General features: G+C 44.2%; 1 protein-coding gene across 1 annotated transcript; it reads left to right on the top strand.

Annotated features, from left to right (window-relative positions):
* The first annotated feature begins 362 nt into the window (after positions 1–362).
* On the top strand, positions 363–25,081 carry glt1d1 (glycosyltransferase 1 domain containing 1). The gene is made up of 12 exons (XM_036527587.1): positions 363–432; positions 721–872; positions 1,631–1,736; positions 5,376–5,427; positions 7,194–7,230; positions 8,435–8,491; positions 15,476–15,574; positions 15,720–15,769; positions 20,519–20,562; positions 21,010–21,130; positions 21,810–21,908; positions 24,473–25,081. The coding sequence occupies exons 1-12, from the start codon at positions 365–367 to the stop codon at positions 24,617–24,619; spliced, it is 1,032 nt and encodes a 343-aa protein (XP_036383480.1). The 5' UTR covers positions 363–364; the 3' UTR covers positions 24,620–25,081.
* Positions 25,082–26,750: the final 1,669 nt, after the last annotated feature.

Below are 26,750 nucleotides of genomic sequence, written 5' to 3'. Positions count from 1 at the left end.
CGATTACAATAGATTGGCACAGGCGACGCAACGAGCAAGATTGTGTATATCTGTCCATGTTTCTGTAAGAAAGTTGAAGTTTCTTTCATGTGAGATACGGATAGCTAATCGACAAAACCGCATTTGTTGTAAGTGTGTAGCTGGTTAGCTGGTTACCTTTCGGCCAATGTTTCCAGGGGAAGGGTTTTTAAGACGGACAGACAGCAAAAAGCATGATTGCTGGTATGACTTAAACTACTTTCTGCTCTGGCGTTCTAAAAATAGATAGAACATACGCTTGTTACATGACAAGGTAGCTTGCTACCTTGAACATTACAGCGACAGCTAGAGTTGAAATTGTGTCTGTATTTTTGCTGTTGTCGATATGAAATTGCTGTTTCTGGCTTGTCTGAGTCCAAAAACAGGAAACTGCACAACTGCCGAAAGGATCAGGTATGATACAGTAGCCAGCATTTTGCTCATTTAAGACTATTGCTAGCTTGTTTGCTTCGACTTGTAGGTCAGAAATCAGGGTCTTATCTCCATCTCAAGGTCTTAGTGTAAGGTAGCTATATTGCTTGTGTCTTGTCCCATGGGAAGCTGCGCAAATAATACACTTTTCATTGAAAGTTCCCTCTAAATTATGTACACTACAAACTGCGCTGTCAACTGCTACACATTTCTCTAAGTGGCCTCTTTCTTGTCAGCGCCCATTAAGTCGATGGCTTGTTTGCGTTTCAGGGAACATATAGAATCAGCGGGGCACACCTGTGTTCTTCGAGATACACAGGACTTCAAGTCACCTGCGGATGTGGCAGCTCTGGTGACGCGGGAACCACCATTTGATGCGGCACTTGCTATTCATCTATACAAAGGAGGCAGACTACTCCTTGGTAAAGCCTCCATCCACCACTATAGAGACTCCCCCCCCATCCCTCACGTCCCCATAATTCTCACAAAGTCTGTTCTATATATCCCCCAGAGGGTTACCACAGTAGGATTGTTGTGGTTAGCTTGTTGATAGGGTTTATGTTGTCTAGGTAATAAAAGTACTACTACTACTACTAATAATAATAATAATAATACCAATTTAACCACAATTGTTTTCATTGTAGGGGTTTCTTTAAGATGAAAGGTTTACAATCATATTTTTGTAAATTTGACTTTATATTATTTCTCTCATGGACCCTTGGTGGTCTGCATCATTAACTGTGGTGCTGAGGCTGGAGTGAAATGAAGTAGAAACCTCACTCATGATATTTCAGTGCAGAGCAGTTTGTAGATGACCATTTGAGCAGAACTGAAATTTAAAAAAAATAATAACATTCTGCAGAGAGGATACAGTTGGTTGGGCTTCTTGTCATCACACAAAATGCATACCTTCAAACATGACTGGAGGGATAAGCAGTTTATCACAAGTGCCTCACAAATGTGCAGCTGTAATCCGTGTGGGTGAGGGGTTCCACTTCCCTGACTATAAGCGCAGTGCTCCTTGCCTAATGAGCCACACCAGGAAAGATTAATGTTTTACGTGAGGGGCCAGAGACTACCTTCGGGAGTGCAGAATGTGTTTCTGATGGCTTTAAAAGTGAGGAGAGGGAGACAGAGAAGTGGCATATTTCTCCGCAGGGGTTTGTGTGTCACCCAATAGGCAGCAAGGCCCCATTTGGAGTCATCTTTGGTGGAACAGATGTCAATGAGGACGTGAAAGATGAGAAGAAGCGAATGGTTATGCAACAGGTGTTGAAGGAGGCAAGGTAAGCGCTGTACCTTGTTCCTTCCATATTTGGAGCCTAAGAGTGGCCAGGGAGGAAGTTACATTGATTGAGATATGTTAAAATTGTGTGCATAATAATATTCCATTTCTATACGCAGTGCCCTTTGTATTTATTCATACCACTTACTCAACAGGAACAAAATAATGCCATAACAGAAAACAATGTGCACATAATTTTGCTAAAAATGTAAATATTAAATGTAAATAATTTAATGTTTCAGCTTAAAATGGAAAATATTACACTTTAATCTTAAGATCAAGTGCCTTAGGAGCCATAAATGGAATGATAAAAATACCCCCCCCCCCCCAATCACATTTCCCAGTGAGCATGGGTTCTTCCTCACCATATACTTCACCTTTTTATGCCAAAAATAAAGCTGTTCAGCATGTCCATGTAGCTGAAGTTTTCATTTCATTCAGCCATGAGACACGCTCCCAATTGTAACTCATATCTAGGCTGGTAAATTCAAGCTACCTAGCCGTGCTGAAAAAATGCCTGCTGTGAAATGTGGTGATTGTGGTGATGATGTTATTACGTTTTGGTGTTGTTTTGCATTCACGGGTGCTGGAGCTCTTGTTTACATAGTACACATTGTGGCTCATAACTCCCTGTAAGACGTTTTGGCCAAAAATCTGGTTCCCTCTGCCAAGAAACTGAAACCTGGCTGAAAATGAACATTCCAGTATGACAATGATTCCAAAGCATTTGTCCAAATCTACTATGACGTGGTGAATTGAGCACAACAGAAATGTTCTCAACTGATCATTTCAATCATCAGCCTTCACTACAATCAAACATGTCCAGTCCAACGTGGTTTTAATTAATGAAAATAGTTCACAAGCGACAACCAAAAGATCTGAAGAACCTAGAGCAATTCTGCCAGGAGTAATTCACAAAAAGCTCACCTTAGCAATATGAGACCCTCATAAAACTCTAGAGGACGGATTGGAAGCACAAACTGTGCCAGAGCAAGATCTACAAAATGCTAACTACAGGGATGTGAATAAATGTGCAGCAGTGTGGCATAGTGGTATGAATAAATGTGCAGCAGTGTGGCATAGTGGTAAGTAGCAGGACTCGTAACTGAAAGGTTGCCAGTTTGATTCACCATTGGGCCACTGCTGTTGTACCCTTGTGCAAGGTACTTAACGTGCAGTTGCCTCAGTAGTAAATCCAGCTGTATAAATGGATGAAACTGTAACCTACTTGTATGTAAGTTGCTCTGGATAAGAGCATCTCCTCAGTGACAATCCTGTAATTTAAAGTAAATGTGACCCTCATGTTTTTTGGAACAGAAAAAACGTAAGCACAAGTAATACCTAATATGGGCATTGTTTACAGCATGGTTTTTTTTGCCCCGTTTAATCACGGGTGTGAATACATACAGTGGACACTGTACCTATGGGGCATAATTTGTGCACCAGTTGCCAGTCTGTTGGAAAAGGTCAGCTTTGCCTATTGATGGTTATGGCAGTTTGGAGGGAAAACCTCAATTTGTGAAAAATGTATTTATTTGTTGGTTGCACTTACGACGTACACTGTCACTGCAATAAACCAGGTTTGACTGACAGACGTGATCAAACTTAACCGTATAAATGCATTTGTCCCTGTGAGCTCATCTAGCCAAATGACTCCAGCAAAAGAGGGAAATAAGGTTCCCCTCAGTATTCCATTAACTTCTCTAATTTTTTTGGAGCGGTGTGATAGCATCATGACATGCAAATACTCCAGATATGACAGGCAATGGTGAGAAAATGAAGACAGTAGATTACTGTGAGCTTCTAAAAGCAGACCTAGTATATATCTATATATAAAGGTTAAACAAACCAGTGAAGTTAACCCCAGTGTTACATAGCAGGGCTCCCTCTGCATTAGTGCCTTCAATCACAAGAGTCCTGACATTACACAACTGCTGATAGTAGACCTCTGTTCTTGTTCCAAGTCTGAAAGCATATTAATGTTATATAGGCGTTTGGCATATCGCTTTCATTAAATAAGGTCGGTGGCATCTTTATTTTTCACTCGCGCCGTTTGATTTTACAGACAGTAAGACACCCGTCTTGGAGTCTAAAGGCATAATTGCCTTTAGGGAACACGAGTACAATCTAGGCCCCATGACTTCAAACGCCTCTGTCAGCACACCCCCTGCTGTGGCTGCCTCCACAGATGTACCTTGATCATGAAATTCAGTCCCCTAAAACTAGATCCCATTAGCCCTATCCGCAATCAGCGAAGAAATGAGTGGCACACCTTCGTCTTTTGCTGAAAATCCATTTGTGTTGCAAGTATTCATGCACACCCCTCTCCCCCTCCACCGCACAGACACACGCACGCACGCGCACGCACACACACACACACACCTCCCTCTTTCCTCCTGGAGCCATCAGTACGCTGCCACTCCCACCTCCTCTGCCTCAGTGTAGAGGTTATTGAGGAGTTGCCACTCCCTTGTCTGTTATTTCTGGTTCAGACACTTTGGAGATCGTTGTTGTGATTACTTCTGAAGGGATGACAAGCCCCCTTCACCAGTCTCGGACTTCAGGGCTTGTGAAATGACTGACTGACTGACTGACTGACTGACTGGCTGACTGGATAATCAGCATAAGCACAGGATACATTCTCTAGGCCAGTGCTTCTCAAACCTGGTCCTAGAGCCCCCTGTGTATGCTCCCTTTTATTTCAACTTCTTTCTTACTTAATAAAAGTTGTTGAAAAATACCTTTGAGTGCTTTCAAGATTACTTTTGTCTTTGGCCAAATTTTTGTCATTAGGATGTAGGTATGGCTCGTTGCCATATGATCTTTCAGTGTCCCCTTTTTCAACATGAAGGGCTCCAGAGATGCCAATCCTTAAATCTGTTGGTGTATTAGCCAGACATTCACCTTCTATCAGGTGGGATTAAATATACATGCTGTACACTATATGGACAAAAGTATTTGGCCACACCTGTTTTTCAGGGTTTGGGCTAGGCCCCTTATCTCCAGTGAAGGGCAATCTTAATGCTTCAGCATACCAAGACATTTTGGACAATGTTATACTTCCAACTTTGTGGCAACAGTTTGGGCAAGGCCCTTTTCTATTCCAACATGACTGTGCCCCAGTGCACAAAGCAAGGACTATAAAGACATGGTTTGATGAGTTTGGTGTGGAAGAACTTGACTGGCCCGCACAGAGCCCTGACCTCAACCCCATCGAGAAACCCACAGAAACACTCCAAAATCTTGTGGAAAGCCTTCCAAGAAGAGTGGAAGCTGTTATAACTGCAAAAGGGGGACCAACTCCATACTAAAGTATATGTATTTTTATACAATGTCATTACAATGTAATGGTTAGGTGTCTGAATACTTTTGTCCATATAGTGTATATATTCGTACTAGCTTCGGTGTTTGTGGCATATATACACAAACAAAGGTATATCTCTACAGCTGTTTGGAATACATTAGTCATCTGAGAAGTCATTCAGTTGACTGGCCAGTCCTACCATAAGAGAGTTCAAGATCAGTATGAATGGCATTGTATTTTTACAATTATGGTTGGAACAGAAAACAACAAATTCCCCAGAATCTTGTTTTATTAACACTCTTTTAATGACACTCTTTCTCCTAACTGTCTTAACAGGTTTGCTGTTGCGTTCTCTCACAAACTGAAAGAGGAAGCAGAAGTCTTTTGGGTAGGATCTGACCGTTTGATTTGCTGTCTTTATAACTCTGTATAACCACAACTCAAGAACAAACCACCGTAGACTAGCCCTGACTTTTAAAGCACTGTAGTTCTGTGAAAACCCAAGGACTATTCCAGGTGGCCCTGACAATAGCTTGATATGCCATTCAGAGGTGTGTTCTTCATTTCCTTCAAAAATAACAACATCCACTTAAACAAAACAATTAAGCGAAAGCCATTAACAATCTTGGTGAATAGAATTCCTCATTGCAAAAAGGATTACGGTTTTGCTGGCTGTCTGGTGCCCTGTGAAAATGCTGCATTTGACATGAATTAACTTTGCTAAACCTAATTATATCTAAAGCCATTCAATTCCTCATTCATTTATGTTCTACATTTTAGAGTTTAGCTCCCAGACAAAATTCAACTTTTAATAAAAGATTTTTAAAAAATCAAACAATAAAATCAATTGAATTGATCCAAGTAAATTGTAAACATCATTCCTATGAACAAAGAGGTTCTTTTGTCTTCTCAATAGACAGGAATATATTTTACAGTCTGTAAAACCACATTGGTAGGCTGAACCGTGCTATTACACCCGAGTGAAGGATATTTTGATGAATGCCAGCCGACCACGTTAGAGAACTGCAAGATTCATTGCAACACAGCACGGGGGTCAAGGAGGGATGTAAATCACGGTGTAACCTCGCAGATAAAACGTTTTCTCTCACGATTTACAGTTGGTGGCAGCCCTGGAGAGACAGCAGGGTTAAGACAGTCACTATAAATAAAGCTGTTTTTATTTTTTTTTTTCTCCTTTTACTGCCGCAAACACAATATCCTGCTCCGTCCCTTTCCAGCGCGTCATTAAAACAATATTACCGTGTTTTATTTCCAGATTACATTCCCCCCGCGGTCCGCGGATTGAAGGGAATCTGCACGCTTTATCTTTGCCATTTAGCGGTGACAGCGCACAGTCAGAGAGTCAAAAGCGTGGGACACCTCGAGTTTTTTTCGCCCTATTTACTGAGACAGAAAGCGTGGGAGAATTTATCCGACGAAACTCCGCGTGATAAGAGTCACCCAATTTCCTTTTCATCTCCGCAGAATGATTTCCATCATTAGGAGTCTTCATCACTTTTTTTTTTTTTTTTTTTATAACCCACCCCCTCCCCCCATTTACAAATGAACTAAAATATGCTTCTTATTATTCTGTCAAGGCTGAACTGTTCTAACAGTAGCTAATATTGTTTGTATATAATTGCTCTTAGCCCCATACTTCGGTTGTTGATTTCTCCTTTCCCGCTAATAAAATATTCAGAACAGGAAATTACATAAAACATTACTTCCTAGATATTAGATTTCTATCGCCTGGCACAGTTGTGACCTTGTCTTTTACATTTTAATGGAATAAAACCTTTCATCATCATAAAAACACTGGGGTCATAGTATTACTGCATGATTATGGAAAACTCCCTTATAATAAAATCTATTATTATTATTCATCTCCTGGGCCAGAATTAGTCATTCTGGAAATCTTATCTGATGGAATATAACAAGTGTTTGAGACTGAAGTACATTTAACACTGACAAACCAGTGAGTAGATTTCGGAGTGTTGTCAAATTGGGCATTATAGGCTTAATATGTTCAAGCAACACATACTTTTGGCTTGGGTATTACAGTCATGAAACAATCGGTCCTTTTCATGTATCTGAAAGAAATCTAGTACTAGCAGTAACCTAACCATTGTTTTACTACTTTTCTCATTCTCTAAGCTGTCCCAGAGCAGTAAAATCTATATCCAGCCCCAAGGTAAGGTCTGCAGCTGCATATGTGGCTGTTTGCTGCATGTGTCTGGTTTTGGCTTTGCTTGCATGGCTGTGTTTGCTCTTGCATGTGGCAGATCTGGGCCCTGTCTGGTATCTGATTTTCCTTCGCGGGCGGTCGGACGGGGCGTCATTTGTTTCGTTGTTGGATAACCACAGTGCCACGGGGGGGAAGGCACAAGACGGATGAACGTGCACGTGCACAGTTTCCCACTCTGAGGAGGACGGGGCACGACATGGACAATTAAATTCCCTATCCTGGAGCGTTAGCCGGATGGAGCTGTCTGTGTCTCCCGGGGGTTTCGACGCCCCGCCCTCCTCCGCGTTGGAGGTCTGTCTTTGTTCCCGCTGTCACCTGCAGTCATGCTACATTGATCCGCGCCGAACGCCGAGGCGTGAAAGAGCCGCAGCTCCGCAGTGCCAGCAACATCCTTTTAGCACAAACGGAGTCAATCGCGGCCAGACAGCCGCCTGTCAAGACAGCCAAAATAATCCTTCAAGCAGAAGTCCACTGACCCTCCGTTCAGGGAAAGGGGTTGTCAAACACATAGCATGGAGGTGGATGATTGCTGTACCTGTGAAAGGGGGGTGGCCGGGTGGATTGATTTCAATCCAGTGAATCACAGGAGCATGGAACATGATTGGTGAAAACTGTGGTTGCCACATCTCAATGTTTGGGATGGGCCTGTGGCTAGTACATTACAGAATAGATATGTCGGCCTGCCGTCATCCAACTGGGAGGGTGTTTTACATGGGGCTAATCGCTTCACTTCTCCTGGAGCAAGGGCTGATATTGTGCTGGAGCTCGGCACACATTGGCCTGTCCCGAAGGTAGGAGCGGTAGATGATGAATGGGATGACCTTTTGGCGAGAGTCAGAAATGTCAGGGAATGATAATAACACCCGTGGTTCCATCCTCCCCTTTGCCAATGCCGGGCGGCATCTGCGCTCCCGTGTCTCCTGCGGCACAGAGATTGGGGGCCGCGCCAGTCTGCCCCGGGTGAGTGGGTGGCAAGCGCCTCTGGAGCGGCGCTGTCACATACTGACCTGCAATAGTTGTGCTTGTGTGATTCCCCAACCCCCACTTCACCACAGCCACGGTGTTTGATCCTGAGCCATTGTGAACAGACGACGCCATTCACTGTGACACTCTCGAGCCAATCGCTTCTTCTTCTCTCCCCACAACACAGGGGTCGAGACCAAGGTGGCGCCGGGCTTCAGCTGGAGTGACTTCTTGAGGAGCACAGGTACCGTACCTCTCTCCTGTCTGTGCAAACTAAGCCAGCGGGTCACTCGGGAGCAACCTGCATTTCTCTCCTCGCCGAGGGTGGGGGGGATGGTTTGGGTGGGGGTGGTGGGAATTATTCATAGCACGTCAGTGTGTTTTATTTGGTGTTCTTTTCAAGATAAATGCCTGAGAACTTTCTTCTCCTGCACGGGGAATGTGGCCGGGCATTAATCTGCCCGACGGGAGGCGTCTCTCATGCTCCACGCTGGGCCCCGCTCCAGCCCCCTCACGCCCGGGCCGCAGCAGCGGCGCCCCCGTCCTTCCGCCACCGTAAATGCACGTCATTATTCAAGACCCTTCCGCAGACTTGATTTTAAATTGAACACTGTGAGGCAATTTCCATCCCTGGTATATCACAGCACGCCGAGTGCAGAGCACCCCGCGATTAATAACTCTCCAAAACAGAGCCATTTGTCATCTTCCCCCCCAACCGGCATGAATAATACTGATTGCCGCCTGTGGCCAGACACTTCATGATAAAATATACATGGGGAGAGGCCTCTGCAATAGGTAAGACTTGCTACTCAACAATTGTTTTTTCTCCCAATCCATTAAAACCATGCTCTGCTGTGCTCGCCGTTCCTAATCTGAAGGTGTGAAATTATTCACGCTGTGACGGTGAGTCATGAATGGAAATAACCTGCTGCCCTTTGACATCTCAGCCCATTGGAATCACAAGTCGAAAATTGGCAGAAAATTATGCAGTTTTTTTCGTGTGTGTGTTTTTTTTTTTCCTCTAAACCTGAGAGTGTTGTTTTATCCTGTCTGGTTGATTTGATTAGGTTTGTTTTTGTATGTGTGTTTTTGTTGTTCTACCTTCGTCATTTTCCTGATGAGGTGTGTGGGGTGCCGTTTTGAACCGTGACACGCCGAGGCCCTCTCCCCTCCTCCCTGAATAATTGTTGTTCAGCCGTCTCTGATTTCTGTTGTGGCCCCCCTCACAGACACAAACAAAACGCTCTGGCAGAACTGAGGGCCCTCCTGATAAAAAGAGACGTGCTTGGCAGCCAGTCTCTCCTCCGCGCTCATTTCCTCGGCATTCGCTAACACACCCTCACGGCGGGGGGTCCTCCTCGTACCCGCTGTTTTCTTTACCACCTGATCTTTTTTTCTCATTTATTTGAATTCGGCATCATTTTCTATGCCAGGTTTTGTGTTGCATCGCTAATCTGTTTTCCGTTCTTTTTTTTTTGTTGGTTAATCCCCAAATCTACAATGTGTAAAATTTGTATGCTTCTTTCCATGCCATTTGGTCACAGCATAATCTATTAATGACAGGAAAGGCAAAGTAGGCTATGTAGGTAAGCACAGATCCTAAAAGCCTAAAAAAGCTTTTACATGGGTATTTGCACATAATGCACACAGTATGAACCTTTGAATGATGATAAAATGTCATTATTATTATCATAATTAGAAGTAGTAGTAGTATTAGTAGTAGTAATAGTGGTAGTAGTAGTATATGTACTTTGTAAACCACTCTGGATAAGAGCATCTGCTACATGACAATAATGTAATGTATTACCTCTAATAATAATAGTAATGATAATAAACTTTTCTAAAATACAACAGCATAATTCTGCAGAATGACAACAATGGGAGTAGTGTACAGTAGTAGTGTAGAGTAGTGTAGAGTAGTAGTGTAGACTTACACCGATGCGTCCCCTCTGCTTTAAACAACATCAGACATCAGATGCTACACAGTGGAAGATGTTTCTTTGTACTTGCCTTTGGTTGCTGCGACAGCCCAGAAGTCAAAAAAAAAAAAAAAGCGGTACGTTTTGGCTCCGGAGGCAGCGGCCTCATCAAAGGGACCCCGTGTCAGCGCGCGTGTCACCCCCGCCGCGCGCAGCGTGGGACGGGGGGCAGGGGTGGGGCGGGCGCGTGGCCCCGGGGGCCGCCGTGACGGGCGGCAGACAGCGCCGGGGGTTGCAGGTGGCAGCGGATGCAGGCAGGTGGCCTGTCGGGGTGGAGCACTGCTTTTCCCCCTGGCCTTTCTGCTGGGAGTGCTCCCGCGCCGACCCCCCGCAGATTTATCATAACACTGTCACACGCAGCAGCGGCATGTCTAAGACACCCTTTATGTCTCTTCTGTGAGCAGGCAGGCTGCCGGTAACCTGCTTCAGGCAATGGCATGTTCTCTTGACTTTTGCACTACAGCCACGATCAAACTCCGATAGGGGTTTTGTGTGTGTGTGTGTGTGTGTGTGCGTGCGTGCGTGTGTTGATCTAATTAATATAAAATTGAAAGTAAAAACAGAAAAAGGTCACTTGTGTGGTGGAAATTGGCATTAGTAAGAAGATAGCTGTTTGTCCCAAGTTCCACGGAGAAATCCTCCAGTGCTTATATATAGATCTTATGAGTTCAGTGCTTTGATTTAATCTGCCTCTATGCTTTCTAGGAAGAGAACTGCTTGCATTAAGATATTACTTTATTTTTAAACCAAACTGCTGTACAACTGGTGTGACCTTGTCTTTGCAGCATGTATTATTTTTCTGATTTGTTTTTGTGAGGGGCCTGAATCTGCCAAAGATTAATTTGCACCAAGTAGAAAATAGCACTTCGTCTGTATTTAATCTTTGTGCATTCTTACAAGAAAACATTTTGTTTTCTGATAACTGCAGATTACATCTTTTGTATTTATTTTCTTGGGGCGAGGAACAAGTTATTCTGGATTGTTGCCTGATAAGTATTACATTGCAGAAGCCCTTCCTAAGCCAGGCTATGATATTTTTAGTTCAAACTTCAACAATCCTAAACAACCAGAGAAGATAGCAGCTGAGTCATTTCTTCTAGTGTTTTCTGACTATGATAACTGATACAAAACTGTCGTAAGTGTTTATCAAGGATAAATTCTAAATTTCTGCAGCCTTCAACGGGTGGATTTATGTTTTCTGGTTTAGAAATAATATTTGATTTCCGCACCATGGCCTAAAATAAATATCTTATCTACACTATAGAATCCTTTAGGAGAAATCCACATCTAAGTTCTCCATCCCCCTCCTGTTTGACGTTGCCCTATAAAATGTGTTTTCTAGCGTCGCAAAACCTTGTCAAGCATATGGGTATGGCTGTTGACAGCTCTTAAAGTTTGAAATGAGAGGCACACAGGACCTCTGATTTGTGGCTATTGCAGGCTGAGCACACCACAACGGCTGCTGCCACTAGCGTTAAAGTCACAGGAGCGGCACGAAAATGCCATCCGAGATCAAAGTGAGAAAGAAGAGAAACTGGGTCCGCAATGCAAGGGACGGGGAACAGACGCAAAACAAATGGGGCTGGCTTAAGAGACGATTTGTCCAAATCAGTTCTCCCCCCGAACAAAAGGAAATCATCCTGACTCTCCCTGGAGGTTCTGTTTCTTATCCATTCTTGATGCTCTTCCTTTTGACAGATATGTAAGATTGTTTTCCCCTTCTTTCTCTGTCATTCTTCTCCTTTTTCCTCTGCCTTTTACATCTGCAGTAAGTGAAGATTGTTTACCAGCAGGCAGCACTCTCTTGCTACCCCTCTTTGATTCTGGCCCTGACGAAATTCATTTCAGGATTATTGTGTTCACTCTTCGATTACATCACAATGTGGAACTGTAAACATTCTATGGGCTTCCCGTAATGCTCAAAGTAAGTAGCTGAAATTCTGTTTGAGGTTCTGAACAGCTCCCCCGCTGGGCCCTGAGGGACCGTTTGAAGAGGGGGGGAAAGGGAAACGCATGTCAAGCATTGTGATTTTTGGGCTTGGTGCAGCACTTAGTCACTGCTGAGCTGTGAGGAGCTGCACCGCGACAGGGCTGTTGTTGTGGCCACATTTTTTCAGCACTCTCCCGCATCAGCAGGAAGGGCTCTGTGCGACACAATGACGTGAAATAGAGAGTTGCGTACGCACACAGAATAATTTTACCTCAGGAGTTTGCAGTCAACTGGCCCATGACATCAGATATTTTATACAGTTATAAATGTCCTGTGTTTTTTTTTTTCCAGAGAATGCAGGAGGATTCATTTTGGTGATGTGGCTAGTGACAATGAAGAATGCTTTCGATGGGTGAAGTGATACAGGGGCTGTTTCAGGAGAGTGAGAAGACAATCATTTTTGCTGGGAACATAAGAATAAATAAATTAGACAATACTTGGAATGATTTAGAATGGGTAAAGCATTTAAATGTGTTAAAATGACATTAATACAAAATAATACAAAAACACTTTGCGTTGCAGTGAAGAAGTCTCTTCACGGGGATGCATCAGGCAATTCAGTGCAGAGCAGTTGTATGGCATAGTGTCTTAGAAAATGGACTAGGAACCAGAGGGGTGCAGGATAGCACTTTCTCTGAATCACCTGCACCTGCATTGTACCTGTATTCAGTAACAAAATGCAATAAGTTGATAGCTAGCATTAGCCACCTGGAGTATCATTAGCAGAACGCACGCTAATCATTGAGAGGTGATCCCTTATTTGTTTTCAGTGGTGCACTGTTAGCATAGGCCAGGGCAGTTAGAACAGAACAGTCCTCTGGCTAGATAGACTGCTTTATTGATATGGGATCGTTCTGTGTTTTTTTTTTTTTTTTTTTTTTACTGTGGTTTGAAATGGTTTGTTTTCTTTGAGTGTAATGAAGTGAAGCGTAACCGTCATGGTGAAGATCATCACTGGGCCATTGAAAAGAAATAAAGGCTGGCTATAGTTGTGTTCTCATATTGATCCTCCTGTTTGAAAGGCAGTTTCTAGCCACTCACGCGACTCTGCTGTGACTTCTTATTCAATATTGCATATAACCACACACAGCTGTAGCTAAAATAAAAAGATGGATGGTTATACTTATATAAGTATATTCCAGGTGGGGCTGTTTTATCATTAGCACTAGCACAGTACTAAAGTGTAGCAAATATCAGTAAATATCCTTCTAAATAAGTGGACATAAATGTAGATTTAGTTCATAATCCTAGATAAGGAGGTATGCTAAGCAATGAATTAAAAGATTATTATTATTATTATTATTATTATTATTATTATTACTAATATTATGAATAAAAGCAGGAACAAGAGACAGCTAGGTGAGTGGTTCTTCCTTCTTTGGTGTGCGTGGGATTGCCCTGTGCTCAAAGGGCCGCGTGTAGTTATTTCCGAAGCTCTTTGATGGCATTAAGGTAAACACTCTGAGCCTCCTGATGTAACCCAGCAAGGAACGGATTTTGCCCCTGGAACTTTTTTTTCAGTTTAGCGCGCATCCTCACAGGACCATCTCACGGCAGCCCAGATCACGTGGAGACGGCATTCGACCTCCGCCAGGTCCCAGCCAGCAACCTCTGCGTCATAGAGCCTAAAGATGGATTACGGGGCCTAACCGCATCCTTCCTTCACACGAAACAAAGGAAAAGGCTTTAATTGCTGCATGCTCATGTATCGCTTCTCGTCCCTTTGGGTCATATGCGACGACGACATATTCAGCGGCTTGTTGTCGCATTTAATATGCATTTATCAGCTTTCCAAGAAGCTGCACAGACTCCTGGAATTCTCTCTTAGAGGGATAATTGTTGAGTAATCAGATCAATAATCAGATCGGGTGTCAGTATTCTAATTGGATAACATGCGCTTTAGCACTCCTGCTTGTGAATTAATACGGTGTGCTGCTGCTGCCTAAGTGTACCCTGTGCCGTTTCCTCTGGTACCTTCAGTCCATCCCCAGCCACAGAGCACACATTTATAAGCCATGCCATAAGGGGCCTAGTTCTCTAAGAGCACAACAGAGATAGAGCTTTGATGGGTTTAGTGTTTAAAGCTTTAAGCATTAGCCTACAGATTGAAATGTTGTTAGCAGCGGTCCGCCATTTAGAAACACTGAGAGCGGGCTACAGCTGCACATGAGTGGGGGTGGGGTTTATGCATGGGGGGATGGGGGGGGGGGGCTGCTCGAGCTGCTTGAGTTATCTGGAGGCCAGGTCTTGAACCTTTAGGTGACCACATTTCCAGTTTAACCCACTGAGCTTACAGTGCCGTAGAAGTTAGGTAATCATGCACCTTGGCCTCTGTTTAACGACAGCGGCCATGTGAACCTGTGCTTACTGCTGTGGAGAAAAGTCACAAATCAGGGGACACGCCTGAGCCGTGGTCACTGAGTGCAGCTCTGCAGCAGTGCAGTGCCTGATCACCAATCATCTGCAGCCATTTGTCCTTATTCAGAACTTTGAGAGAGAGCTAAACGTGTCATTCACGGTCACCGCTAAATCTTTTCTGCGCCATTTACTTATTTATTTTTGTAAGAAGATTTCTTTCATTTTGCTCATAAATTATCCAGCCATGGAGGTTAAAGGGAAGGAAATATTAATTTGTCCTACAGTGAACTGTTCATTACTGCATAATTCTTATTATAGCAGGCAAAAAAAGGTGTTGTGCCCAGCAGACCGGAGTGAGTTATTATGGGCAGCAGCAGGAGAGGCCGCTCTTACCAGCTCAGTGGGTGCAGCCTCTGCTGGTGGCCCAGCTCCTCCACAGCCTAGCCAGGACTTGCTTTGTCCTTCGGGGTGATCGATGAAAAAACTACGGACTCAATAAGTCTGCCATTCAAAAAAAGAGACAGCTTTTCCAAAAAGAGGGACAGAGCCACTGAGGTACTGAGTTTCACGTGTTCAGTTCAGGAAACCACCTCTACCCTTTGATTCTTTTAGTGCTGGTGATCCACATTTTTGATACATTGCTCGAGAACTTTGTTATAGGTGCGACTGATACCTGTGTCTGCCGATTATTGCTTTAAATTAAATTTACCAACGCTAGGTGCAAAACCATTTTGAAGATAATTGTTAGAATCACTTAGCTGTTAATGTCCTTCAGTATGAAGGTCCACTAATGTCTCTGTTCCTGCTTTGGGAAGAAACCTATTCCCTGGGTCCCAGTGCCTACTTAATTGCTAAGAGTAATTAACATTAAGAAAATGCCTGTTGTGTTTTGTGTGTCTAGGTGTGAGTGATGCTGGTGTGGACAATCTGCATGTGTTCCTCCTGGTGTGTGGTCTCAGGAGAGTGAAGGACCCTCTCTACCTGCTGGAGGCATTCTCAGGTGTGTGTTACATTAACATAATGCACTGGTGTAGAGCTCCTTCAGTCTCTCCGCCCCTTACCCACAAAAGCGGGTGCCCTGACAAAATCAGTCTTCGTCCCTCATTTATTTGATCGTTTGGCTGAAGCTGATGTATCTCTTTCAGAGTGGCACTCCGAGGATCCGTCAGTTGTTCTGATCATCATCGGACCGGAGGTGAGTCCCCACAAGCTTTCTGCTTCACCTTGTTGGAGTAGCATTTGCCTTTTGTGATAGCCATAATATCTCTTCCCCTCATCATTATATCTCAAGGCCCTCGTCATTGTTTGGTCATGTTTGATTATGGAACGCCATGGCAACAAGCGCGTGGAGTCAGGAGAGGGTCTAATTGGATACAGCTGAGATAATGGTATCTGGGCTATTAAAATGGAAGAATGGCCTGTACCAAGCGGATGCTGAGAGGGCCGTGGCCGTTGGGATGAGAGGGACAGGCCAGGCGGCCTTCTAAGGGGCAGAGTTCGCCCACCCACCTGCGCTGGAAAGGTAAAGAGCAGCGGGCCCACAGGAGGGTGACCTCCTAGCTGAGTATCGAGTCATGTGCCACAACAGATTATGCCCCACACGCCTCCTCCGTGCTCCAGCGGGCCCTGAGGCGCTGAGGGCACACTTCAAGTAAGAGTCATGCCGCCTACAGCTTGGGTCCGTGCTTCTATGAGAGGACAAGAGTAGAAGGACATCTGGTCCACAATAAAGACCTGACCATTTATGATAACGAGCTGGTGAACGTCTGGGGCCACACACGAACCAGCTGTGACACATAGCTTGAGTTACCTGTGAGTCCATTAGTTGGTTGGTCTTTATTGTCGGTAATAAAGCAGAAGTAGCTCAAACAGAAAGCCTTTAAGTCACCTTCACCACCTTGTGATTTCAGTTGTTATTTTTAGTCATTTTAAGAGGAGAGAGACTTCCATATTTATAGAATCAGTGCATGTTTCATAATATCTTAATATCTTAATATCTGTGTAATATCTATATAATAATCTGTATGATACTTTACTATTTACCTCCATCATCTTAGCTAAAATTTGTCGGGTGTGTAGTGCATCTCCTTCTGCAGAATACTTTTCGAAGGTCAAGGGAAAAAATAAGTGCCTGTATCAGTTGCCTGTATGTTCTTTACGCAATACACAAGAGCAGCTAGGTTAAAAATATCAGTTTGTTGGTGTCCCTCAAATTTATATGTTCTGTTTGAAGGATTACACTCTAAAAGATAACAGGAGACTCATGAGAGTTTCTCATTTTTATAGGTTGCAAATAACTCAAGGATGAGTGACATGGCTTGAAAGTAGGCCAGAAAAAATACAGAGTGAGATCCAAGTGGTGCTTGAAATTCATTTTATGCACTTTGAGAAATGCCAATATGCATTATGTTTTATATGCTATGCGATCCCCACCCCCACCCCCACCCCCAGGCAAAACGGCTCATGGCATGTGTGAGACGTCTTCGGTCAGAGAAAATAAATGAGGTTCTTTCTCGTATTTTCTGTGCAGAAACCCAACTCGTTTTCCATTGAGTTAATTGCATTCGCCTCTCTCGCCCGAATATCGATCGTGGGGAAGGACACCGGCGAGGGAGGCTGAAGGGGTTTCCAGCGGCTGTCCTGTCGTTCTGCTCCGGAACACCGCGGCCCCCCTCTCCTGTCTGTCCGGGAGCCCCTTGGCGCTGTCTCCGCGTAGGCGCGGCCTCACATGACTGACCTCTCATTAATTCGAGGCCTTCGTCCTCCTCGCGTCCCCCACATCGATCGTTAGATGTTGAGCCATTTCCAGGCCATTTTGTGTTTTTTTTCCCTTTGTCCTCAGACATTGGCACCAGCATGCATTTTGTTCCGTTTTCTTTCGTCTGTTAACTTGAACGGATACACTTATGTTCAGTTGTGCTGGAATTTGCTCTGGGTAAGAGCATCTGCTAAATGCATGGAATGTAATGTAATGTCTATTGTGGCTCAAGCTCTCCTGTCTGATGGGCCTCTGCCCCAATTTGCTTCGTGTTCCCGTCTGACGGGTTTCCTCAGCGAAGGCTGCTTCTGTATGGATTCATGTAAAGCTCAACAAATTAAACTCCTGACATGTCGGAGGCCGTGTCTGCCATCGTGCGATGCCAAGTTATCGGCGCTGGAATCAAACGTTACCGGCCTCGGTTAGGAGTGCAAAACATCATCTAGAGACACGGGTGCTGAGACATGGAAAAACACAGGGAGAGACGCTACTGTAACAAAGTGTTTATTTCACCAGTGCTGTGGTGGTAAACTGTCACATTTCATCCCGCAGTGAGACAATTTGCCCTGTAAAGCAGTGCTTTGGCTAACAGTTTTGTTTGCTGTTGTCAGCGCGTACAGACAGCGGTTTCACAGTTTTTGTCACCCTGGAATTCTGGATTAAAGAGGGAACGCTCCCAGGCCCACTGCCAGAGGTTGGCTCCTTCTCATGCCTTGCAGCACTTACTTCTCCTTCCGTTTGTCTTGCGGAGGGTCAGGAGTACTCCGGTGATGCTCTTTCTGAATACACTTTCTACAGTGAGAGATGCATTCCTGAGAGTGAATGCGCTGTCACATGACCTCATGTTATAATTGTCGATTTATGTTGATGCTCAATCCTTGCCTAAAGCAAACGAAATAATCACTCCATGAGGAAAAAATGTTCTCCATATTTAATGTCAAAAAAAGGAGCAGGCAGAGGTTATTGTTCCCATGCCACTTCTATCTTATAGTAACTTGTAGTTGTAGTGGCGATGCGTTTTCCCAGAACCTCCCCTGACGCCAATTATTGGTGCATAATATGCAAATGAATTAAATTTCATCTCGTATTCAGCGCGCCATCAGCTCAGATATTCTGCGATGAGACGGATATGCGCGGGAATAAAAACAGACAGGCAAACAGCAGCTTGCTTGCAAGGGTGTTTGACCTGAATTGGTCCACATGAGCGCTGTGCAGTGGGCCAGTTAATGCATGCAAATCCCACACCCTGCAATTAATCAGATTGGGAAGTGACCCCACCCTGACCTCAATCTCTGAAAATCGGAGGGATTTTGAAATGCTTTTTTGGAGCAACTGACACGAGCAGAAAGCACGTCTGTAGGTATGACCGGCGGTATTGTCTTGTAGTAATCAATCGTCAAGATTAAAACCTCAGTGGAAAAACAAAACCACATTTTCTACCAGAAGCCACGTAATTCATTGTGAACAGGGGCTGCTTCTAAGAAAATAAACCAAACAGTAGTAGTAGTTATAATGAAAATTATTAAACTCTCTCTGATTTTGGGAGAGGTTAATCTTTTGGCTGATCCCTGTCCCATTGTTTGCTGTTGCCATGAAAATTAAAACAACGGTAATGCATCTATTATCTTTCAGTATTATAAATAAAAAATCAATTTTAATCAAAGTGCACAGTTTAACACTTAAATGATCCATTTTGAAAAATTATTATCATGAAAAATAACAAAACAAATAAATGGAATCATGTGATTAAGAAGCATCCTTTTACATGTAGCTGTTTGTGTCATATGCTTTCTTGGGTCTACATGCTTTTGCATAAATACAATGATATGCTGTCAGCCATCCAGCTATAAATCAGTTTGGTCATTTGACAAACATAAAAAGATAAGCTGAAAGCTTCCACAAAAATATGAATTATGATAATTAGTTAAGATGACTGAAATAATATGACATTGATGCGGAGTGTCAAAATTGATATTAGCCTTCCTAACCAAAAGCAAAACAAAGATGAAAGATGGCTGGTTATCATAATTTTTTTTCTTGCTTTGCAAGCAGCAATTTGTTTTGCACTGTGGTATAGTGGTTAGGGATGGCAGCCAGGTCGTATCCCCCAGGGACTATGCTGTTGTACTTATGACTGAATCTCTTTGGTAAAATACCGCTGTGCATAACTGGAAACCAAAAATGTAATATGTGTTAGTTTGCATGGACACAGGTGTCTGCTTAACGAGCAAATAATTACAGCAACGACAACAACAGTAATTATCACAGTCATAATAATGTTGTCAAATTCTGAAGTGAGTCTTTATTTTTTGCCTTTGAAAGTTTAAGCTAATTAGTACTTCAAAAATAACAGTACTAACAAGAGCAATGAATAATTGGTGCTCAGATATTATGGAGACAGATTACATGGGTTTGTGTCAGTGAACCTGTGGTCTGAGCAGGTATCACTGTTGAGGTGACAGAATACTGCCAGGGTAGGAGAGATGGCAGTGCATTATCCATAGCTCATTAACTTGAGCTAGATGTGTCTGCTCTCTCATGTGTGCTGCATTGCCCTTCATGCACCTTCAGCTTTTCTGTCCTTAAGGACATGCAGGTTAAATAAGTCCAAACTCTTTCTGTAAACCAGCCGCATTGTTCCTCGGCTCCGCGCTGCAAGGGGACCTTGGCTGTCACTCTTGCATTCATGGTCCTCTCTGTCAATGTCGGCCGCGGTAGCATTGCACGAATTGACTCCGAGCGGGTGCATAATTGGATCAGATCTGTTCTGTCACTGCCAGCTAGGTGGGCAAGGGCATGATGTCATAAGGCTGAGGTTTTTGTTGAAGGAAATTACTGCTGTCTGGATAAAACAAAGACAATTTTATGGTACAGTGTGCAACAGTTGCTGCTCTATACCTAAATCATCCTTCTTTTCCCTCTTTGGCCTATTATGAACAGCCACCTGCTTTTCGAAGCAGCAAACCAAACACCATATAACTGATGAGAGCTCAAAGGAGAGTTTCAGTGCTATAGGAAGTCCCTAGTGAAAGAACCTCTTAGAGCTGAATGTCTATATTGTGCTGACTTCTCCTTAAAAAAAAAAAGCAGCAACTACTTGAGAAAGAAAAGTGAATTCATCTATATTGCCCGATCAATAAGGGCAAATGGTGGAATTTTATTAAAAGCGACCTTATCTTGTTTCAGATCGATCCTGTGTTCACTAGGGAGGTGGAAGCGAATGTTGAAAGGTAAACCTTTTCAGCTTCATTTATTTGTGTTTTTTTTTTCGTATCTGTTCCAGCGCCACCGCTCTGCAGACCTGCGATTCACTCAGCAGGTTCTGGGCTACGCGTTCCGCGCTCACAGAAACTCAGTCGGAGATGTGCCGCCTCTGTACATTTCATAGTTAGACTCATCTGCCACAGGGGACAGAGAGAGAGCTCTGCGTAGGCTTGCAGCGGTGTAAGCCAAATCATAAAAATGCATGTGGCAGAGGCAATCTTCCCTTTTTGCTCAGATACTCTTGAGGGTGTCGTTTTGTCATTAGAGAGGCCCTAGCAGGGCCACTGAGGGTGGTTTCACTCAGGACAAAGACCAGCTCTCCATAGCTGTGCAACACAGCCTGCTGTCTCCCTCTGCAATGTAATAAAAGTGTGTGTAAGTACTGTTGTCCAAATGTTTTTGTTTTTTTCCAGAGCTAAGGGAGTCTTCCTAGCCCCAGAGAGGAGTCAGGAGGAGCTTCACGCTGCCCTGAAGATGTCTTTTGCTCTGGTCAATAGCTCTATCTCTGAAGGGATGTCGGCTGCCATTTTGGAGGTGGGTCACGCTGTATCATCCACAGGTTGTCGATGGGAGAAGTTTCACTTATGCCTCTTTAGAAATACATGGAAAAAATAGCCTTCCTCCTGCTTTATCTTTCTGTACTTTGGCCTCCAGCTGAAGTGGGGAGTAACTCTTCCGGTTGACAAATGGAGAGATGACGACAGTTTGAAACAGTTATCTGACTTCATAATTGCCCTGAGATGAAGTATTCACTCCGGTTGTATGGGCCGTCCCCCTGGGGCAGACGGTTATGATAGCATGTAATCTGATTTTGGGCCCGATGCATCATCCTCTGCCCCCTTGCCGCCCCACCTGTGCACCACATTGATATCTGGCCATTATACTTTTCATTACCGGAATTAACAAAGCGCCATCCTTTCTTTCCGCCCTTATCAGTGAGCAAGGGCGTAATCCTGTTAATCTTTTTTAAACACTGCGGATTAAGGCAATCCTCAGAAGGCTTAGGCCGCAGAGGAGTCTGTCTGTATTTTCCTCAGCAACCTGATGGCGAGGTATTTATCCGATAGGTGCAATTAACTGGTGCTCTGATGTTTAAGTCAAGTGTCGGAATGAGCGGGCGGCAGCTGGCTGTGGAGCGGGGCTGCCCGCCGCGACAGCTCTGATTAGGCTGAGTGAATGAGCAGTGATCCCCCTGGTGCGCCCCCTGTTCCAGGCCATGGATCTGGAGGTTCCTGTGGTGGCCAGGGACATCCCTGGGAACTCAGCGATTGTCCAACACGAGGACACAGGGCTGCTGTTTTCCACACCGCAGGTAGATGCACAGAACACACACTCGCGCACACACACACACACACACAAACACACACACACACAAACACACACACACACTCACACACACACACACACACACACACACACACACACACACAGGTGACAAGGGAGGGGTTGATGCTTCCTTCACTGCCCCACCCTGACACCTGGGTGCAGTCACCTCTACGACAGCCACGCACGTTCAAACAACCCAGCACCGTACAGAGAGATTCACTGACACCTTCCAACTCACACATGGGCTGCTCTTGAAAACACCATTAGCGTACTGTATCCACTCTCAATATAATTTTCATGTTATTTCCCTTCTGTGTCCTAGTAAAACAAGCTGAGATGTCTAGATCAGAAGTGAACATGAAAACATTGGTCTGGCATTATACTAAAGCCATCTAAATGAAATATTTAGCAGAAATAAAAAATTGTTGAAAACAAAGATGAAAAGGGGAACATAGGACAGCAGGACTATTTGTTCCAATCATTTTCCAGTTTTCTGCCATTAGACACCTGCAGCTGAGTCCCAGTTGCCCTGCTTATGCTTAACTTTCAGCGTCTTGCTTTGGGTCTGGATAACTTTCTCTGCTTTTCTGCTTTCCACAAATCGATAAAACAAACAGCATTTCTGCCCTCTGTTCTCTGTAAAAGAAGAGGAAAATCAACTGGCCCTCGCTACAGCACAGAGCAGCCTGAGAAACACCACTGTGAGACAGCTTCAGCTCTGGCGAGTGTGACACAGTTCACTGCTGCTGGGGAAGAGTGTCTTTTCGGGGGCAGCTGTTCCACAGGAGGGACCTCATTACAGTCCCTGACAGAGGAGCTCTCACGTGGAGCCACTCAGTGTCCACTGAACAGCATGGAGCAGCAGCGAGAGAGGGAGGGAGAATGGGGGAGAGAGAGAGGGAGAGAGGGAGAGAGAGAGAGAGAGAGAGAGAGAGTGTCTTTAATTAGATGCTTAGGTCTATGAGGTAAAGCCCTGGGGGTGAAGTGGGTGGGGGAGGGTCATGGAGGGGGGGGAGTTGACATTTACGTGCGGCTCCCGTGATTCCAATGCCAAGGGATCAGTCCTCGCAGCTGGTGGTCACAGGAAATGGCCCTCGGGTTAAGCAGCCCTGAGCCGCACAGAAATATCCTGGCGGTAGAGCCTCACACAAGGGGCAGGAGAGAGTCAGGCTTCGGCCCGGCCAGGGCTGGCCTTTCCCTTCTCCGTTACCTCCTTCTGGGAAAGACTTTGTTGAACAGGTGGAGTACGAAGAGTATCCCCCTTCCCACAGCACTGTATAACAGTGCATTTTTATAGGCAGGGCATTCATGAAGTGCTATTCCCCGTAGAAGCATATAAGCAAGTCGTTAAACAGTGATGAATAGCTTCACAAGTAAAGAAATTTCACCTGGGTGTCAGTGTAACAGAAGAGAGGTTGTTGTTGTGTGTTAATAGCCAAACTCTGAATTCCCTCTTCAATTTAAACCTCATGTAAGCATTCCCTTGACAAAGCTTGCAGAAACAGCAGAAAGTAGAGGAAACCTCAAAGCCATCGTTTTTTCTTTTTTTTAATATACAGAGTTGCAAACTATAATTCAAACAAGCTCCTTTGCCGAAAAACAAATAAATTCATCTGCCCCATGGCCAGAATTAAGTGCTGCCTGGAGTACAACAACCTGGAAGTGCCTGTTAAAAATGTACTTATTATTACATAGCAGCAAGCTAACATAATGCATTGGCCATGACTGCTTAATAATAGACCTCTCAAGTGGTGCTATAGTCTCTCCTTTCCATAGATTTCCCAACCTGTTGTGCACTTGCTCCGACAGCCACTTGTAATCAAGTGGCACTCAGGATATAATTGCATCCTCCTCTCAACCTTTCAATAGGTCCTGACTGGGAGAGTTTTGGATATTGTGATTGTTACAGGAATTAACTGACTTTGGAACTGGGCAGATCTGTTGATCCAGTCACGTGCTCACATGGCCCAGGAGATCTTGCTGTGAGCTTGGGTGTTTTGCACTCCAGGTCAGCACTCAAAAGCAGACAGCAGGGGGGTTACAGGAGCCACATCAAACCTGCTTCAGAAGTACCCACATCACAGCTCCCAGTCCAGCCGCTACACAAATAACCACGCTGCCTGGACACAGTACATCTCCAGTGTTGCTCGGAGATGTAGCCGCTGTTCGTTTTAATGAGGCGCTCTCCTTTCGCCCCTCTCTTCCCCCTTGTCCTGCTTTGCCTCCAAGCACAGAGAGCTGGTGTGGTGGTAAGGTTAATGACAGACGTTGCGGTGTTTGAATAGAATGAGTTTACTTTATCTGCAGTGAGGAAGTTGCCATGGTTTGCTAGGTGCCACTCTGTGAGAGAGGACCCACCCAGACAGGACACAGGTTTATGATTCAGTGACTGCCACCATGTCCAAAAGACAGAATTCAACCTCCTCATATCCCTCTGTACAGTGAAGGTTTTGCTAAAGGGTGCTGCACACGCACATGCACACGCATGCATGCACGTGTGCACACAGGCGCAGACATGCACACGCTGTATGCTCGCTCTGCTCTCATCAGGATTTCATCAACGTGTCCAAGAGGCTTCTGGGAGATCACCCCTTGCTGGAGCGGGTGGTGAGAAATGGGAAGCGGTACGTGGAGGAGTGCCACAGCTCGGCCAAGGAGAGAATCGCCTACCAGCAGCTGGTGCAGCTCCTCCAGTGAGCACAGACGCAAACTCTTCCACGCCTCCTCCGTGCTGCTCCAGGGTCCCACACAGCTCCAAAGTGCCTTGCGTGAACTGAGCTCCATGTACAGGGGGGTTCTGGTCTCCATTTACAGGGAGAGGAAGGGGCGGCCAGTCGTTTACATTGTTGTTTTCTCAGGACAGTGGCTTCCCTTTGACCAAAAAACTGTAAACAACTGTTTCTTATTAGAAAAGGAATGGTCAGAGTAGAGCTTTGTGTGTATTGTTTCCATGAAAGAAAAATTTTTCTTCAGAGGTTTTGTGTGACATATCATCTCCATTTCAAAGGATGTCAAGGGGAATACGGCTTTAGCTTTCTTTCAAGCCTTAAGTAGTTTTTTTTTCTTTTTCCAGAATGAAGTTGAATTCTGTTTCTAGCTTTTAATATACTGCACCGCAAAACAACCCAATTTCAAAAACATTCAAATGCAAGACAATATTTCTCAGCATATTAAAAACAATTTCATAGTAAACATTTATAAAAAAAAAAAACACGCAAATCAATATTGCGGTGCTACAGCTTTTGCTTCCTTTTTAAATTGAGTTCACTGAAAACATTCTCATTCTTGAAAGTTATACTTCTATATAATTGCAGTGTATGTATTGATATATTGTTATTTTAAACTTTGCTGTGCGCGCACACACACACATATATATATACACACACACAACATGCTGGAACTCATAATCACAATCACAAGCTAATTTATTCCACATCCATGGATGCTTGTGCCTTTCTGCACAAAGGTCTCCCATCCAGATCTTCATGGTTTCCTGAGAGCATGTTCACATCTGCTTGGTTATTTTTACCTGCCTCTCAATACTGCGCCATCAGAGTAATGTTCAATGGAGCACGGTTTATTTTTGTTCTTTTGCAGCATAGTTCCTTTATGATGATTGAAAACCAGTCTTCTAGCCATTCACTAATACACAGGTTGCTTTCAAATCAAAATGTCACATTGCATTGCATCTGGTATTTTATTTTCCCGTCCTACCCTCTGTAATTAAGACTTCCGATCACAGTGTTTGAAGCTGAGCCGTCGGCTGAATGAGGGAAAAATAAGTGTGAGCGTGAGCAGATAACTCTTGAGGGACACTTCGGCACACACTGCTTGATGTGCATGGAGAGGGAATGATGCGTCAATCAACTGACGCTGCTCCACCACCGAGGCAGAGCAAACTGCCTCTGGTACAGATATGGATCTATGGCGCAGTGGCGTTCTTGTTAATACCCCAGGTCTTTCAGAAAGCTCTTTGTTTTATATGCATGACCTCACTATCACTGTAAATCTCCTGTAATTCTCTGAATGCCTCCTCACGTTCGAGCCCTTCATAGGCCATCCTGCCTTCCCAGACACCAGTCTATCTGGCGTGGCGTAACCAGTGTGAAATCCATTAATTTAACTATTCACTGCCATGAATGTTTCATGAATGCCAGGGATATAATAGGGTCACCCAGATCCGTGTCAGCTTGGAGCACACACACAAGTTAAAACGGGTTTTAAAAGGTCATGAGAACACAGTGTTACCAATGACTGTCAACTGTGCCAATGGGCAGAGACATGGGAGGGTGGCGAAGACTCAAACTCTGCAGGAAGAGTGTCAATCCCAGGCTGAGAGGGGGAATGTCATATTTATGACCAAATTTTAACGGAACATGAAGTGATTGTAATATTACTACTTCTTTGTGTAGCTGGTGTATGTGAATGTTAAAATAGGCTCAGCTCTATGGCTGACTGAAGTGGTTTTGGGGAAGAAAGTGAATGTATCTTGTAACTTAAATGGGAAATAATCTTAATAAATATGTGAGTCCATAAACATTAGTCAGTATCTTTCAGGGTGGATGAACTGCAGGTTCATGCATTTCCAACATGTAATAAAACAACCGCTATGAAACTGATGGTTTCTTTAAGACAAAACAGCTAACCAGGACAGACCAACAGAATATCTTGGAATATACTGCTTATGTGTTTACCAACACTGACACATCATTGCTTACAGAATAGTAAATTGGTTTAACATTGTGGGTTATTATTTTTTTTAGAGAAAAAAGCATATCGTCATCATCATCATATCATCATTTTAGGATTAAGGCCAGATGCCATTAAA

Source organism: Megalops cyprinoides, chromosome 4 (assembly GCF_013368585.1).
Source record: "Megalops cyprinoides isolate fMegCyp1 chromosome 4, fMegCyp1.pri, whole genome shotgun sequence".
Lineage (NCBI taxonomy): Eukaryota > Metazoa > Chordata > Actinopteri > Elopiformes > Megalopidae > Megalops > Megalops cyprinoides.
This window is presented reverse-complemented; position numbering and strand designations above follow the sequence as displayed.

Bases quoted from the DNA above. Each gene is read 5' to 3' on its own strand.
- glt1d1 (XM_036527587.1), top strand. From the start codon at position 365: ATGAAATTGCTGTTTCTGGCTTGTCTGAGTCCAAAAACAGGAAACTGC. The intron at 433-720 runs GTATGATACAGT...TTTGCGTTTCAG, and splicing joins ACAACTGCCGAAAGGATCAG to GGAACATATAGAATCAGCGG. The intron at 8,492-15,475 runs GTACCGTACCTC...TTGTGTGTCTAG, and splicing joins TGACTTCTTGAGGAGCACAG to GTGTGAGTGATGCTGGTGTG.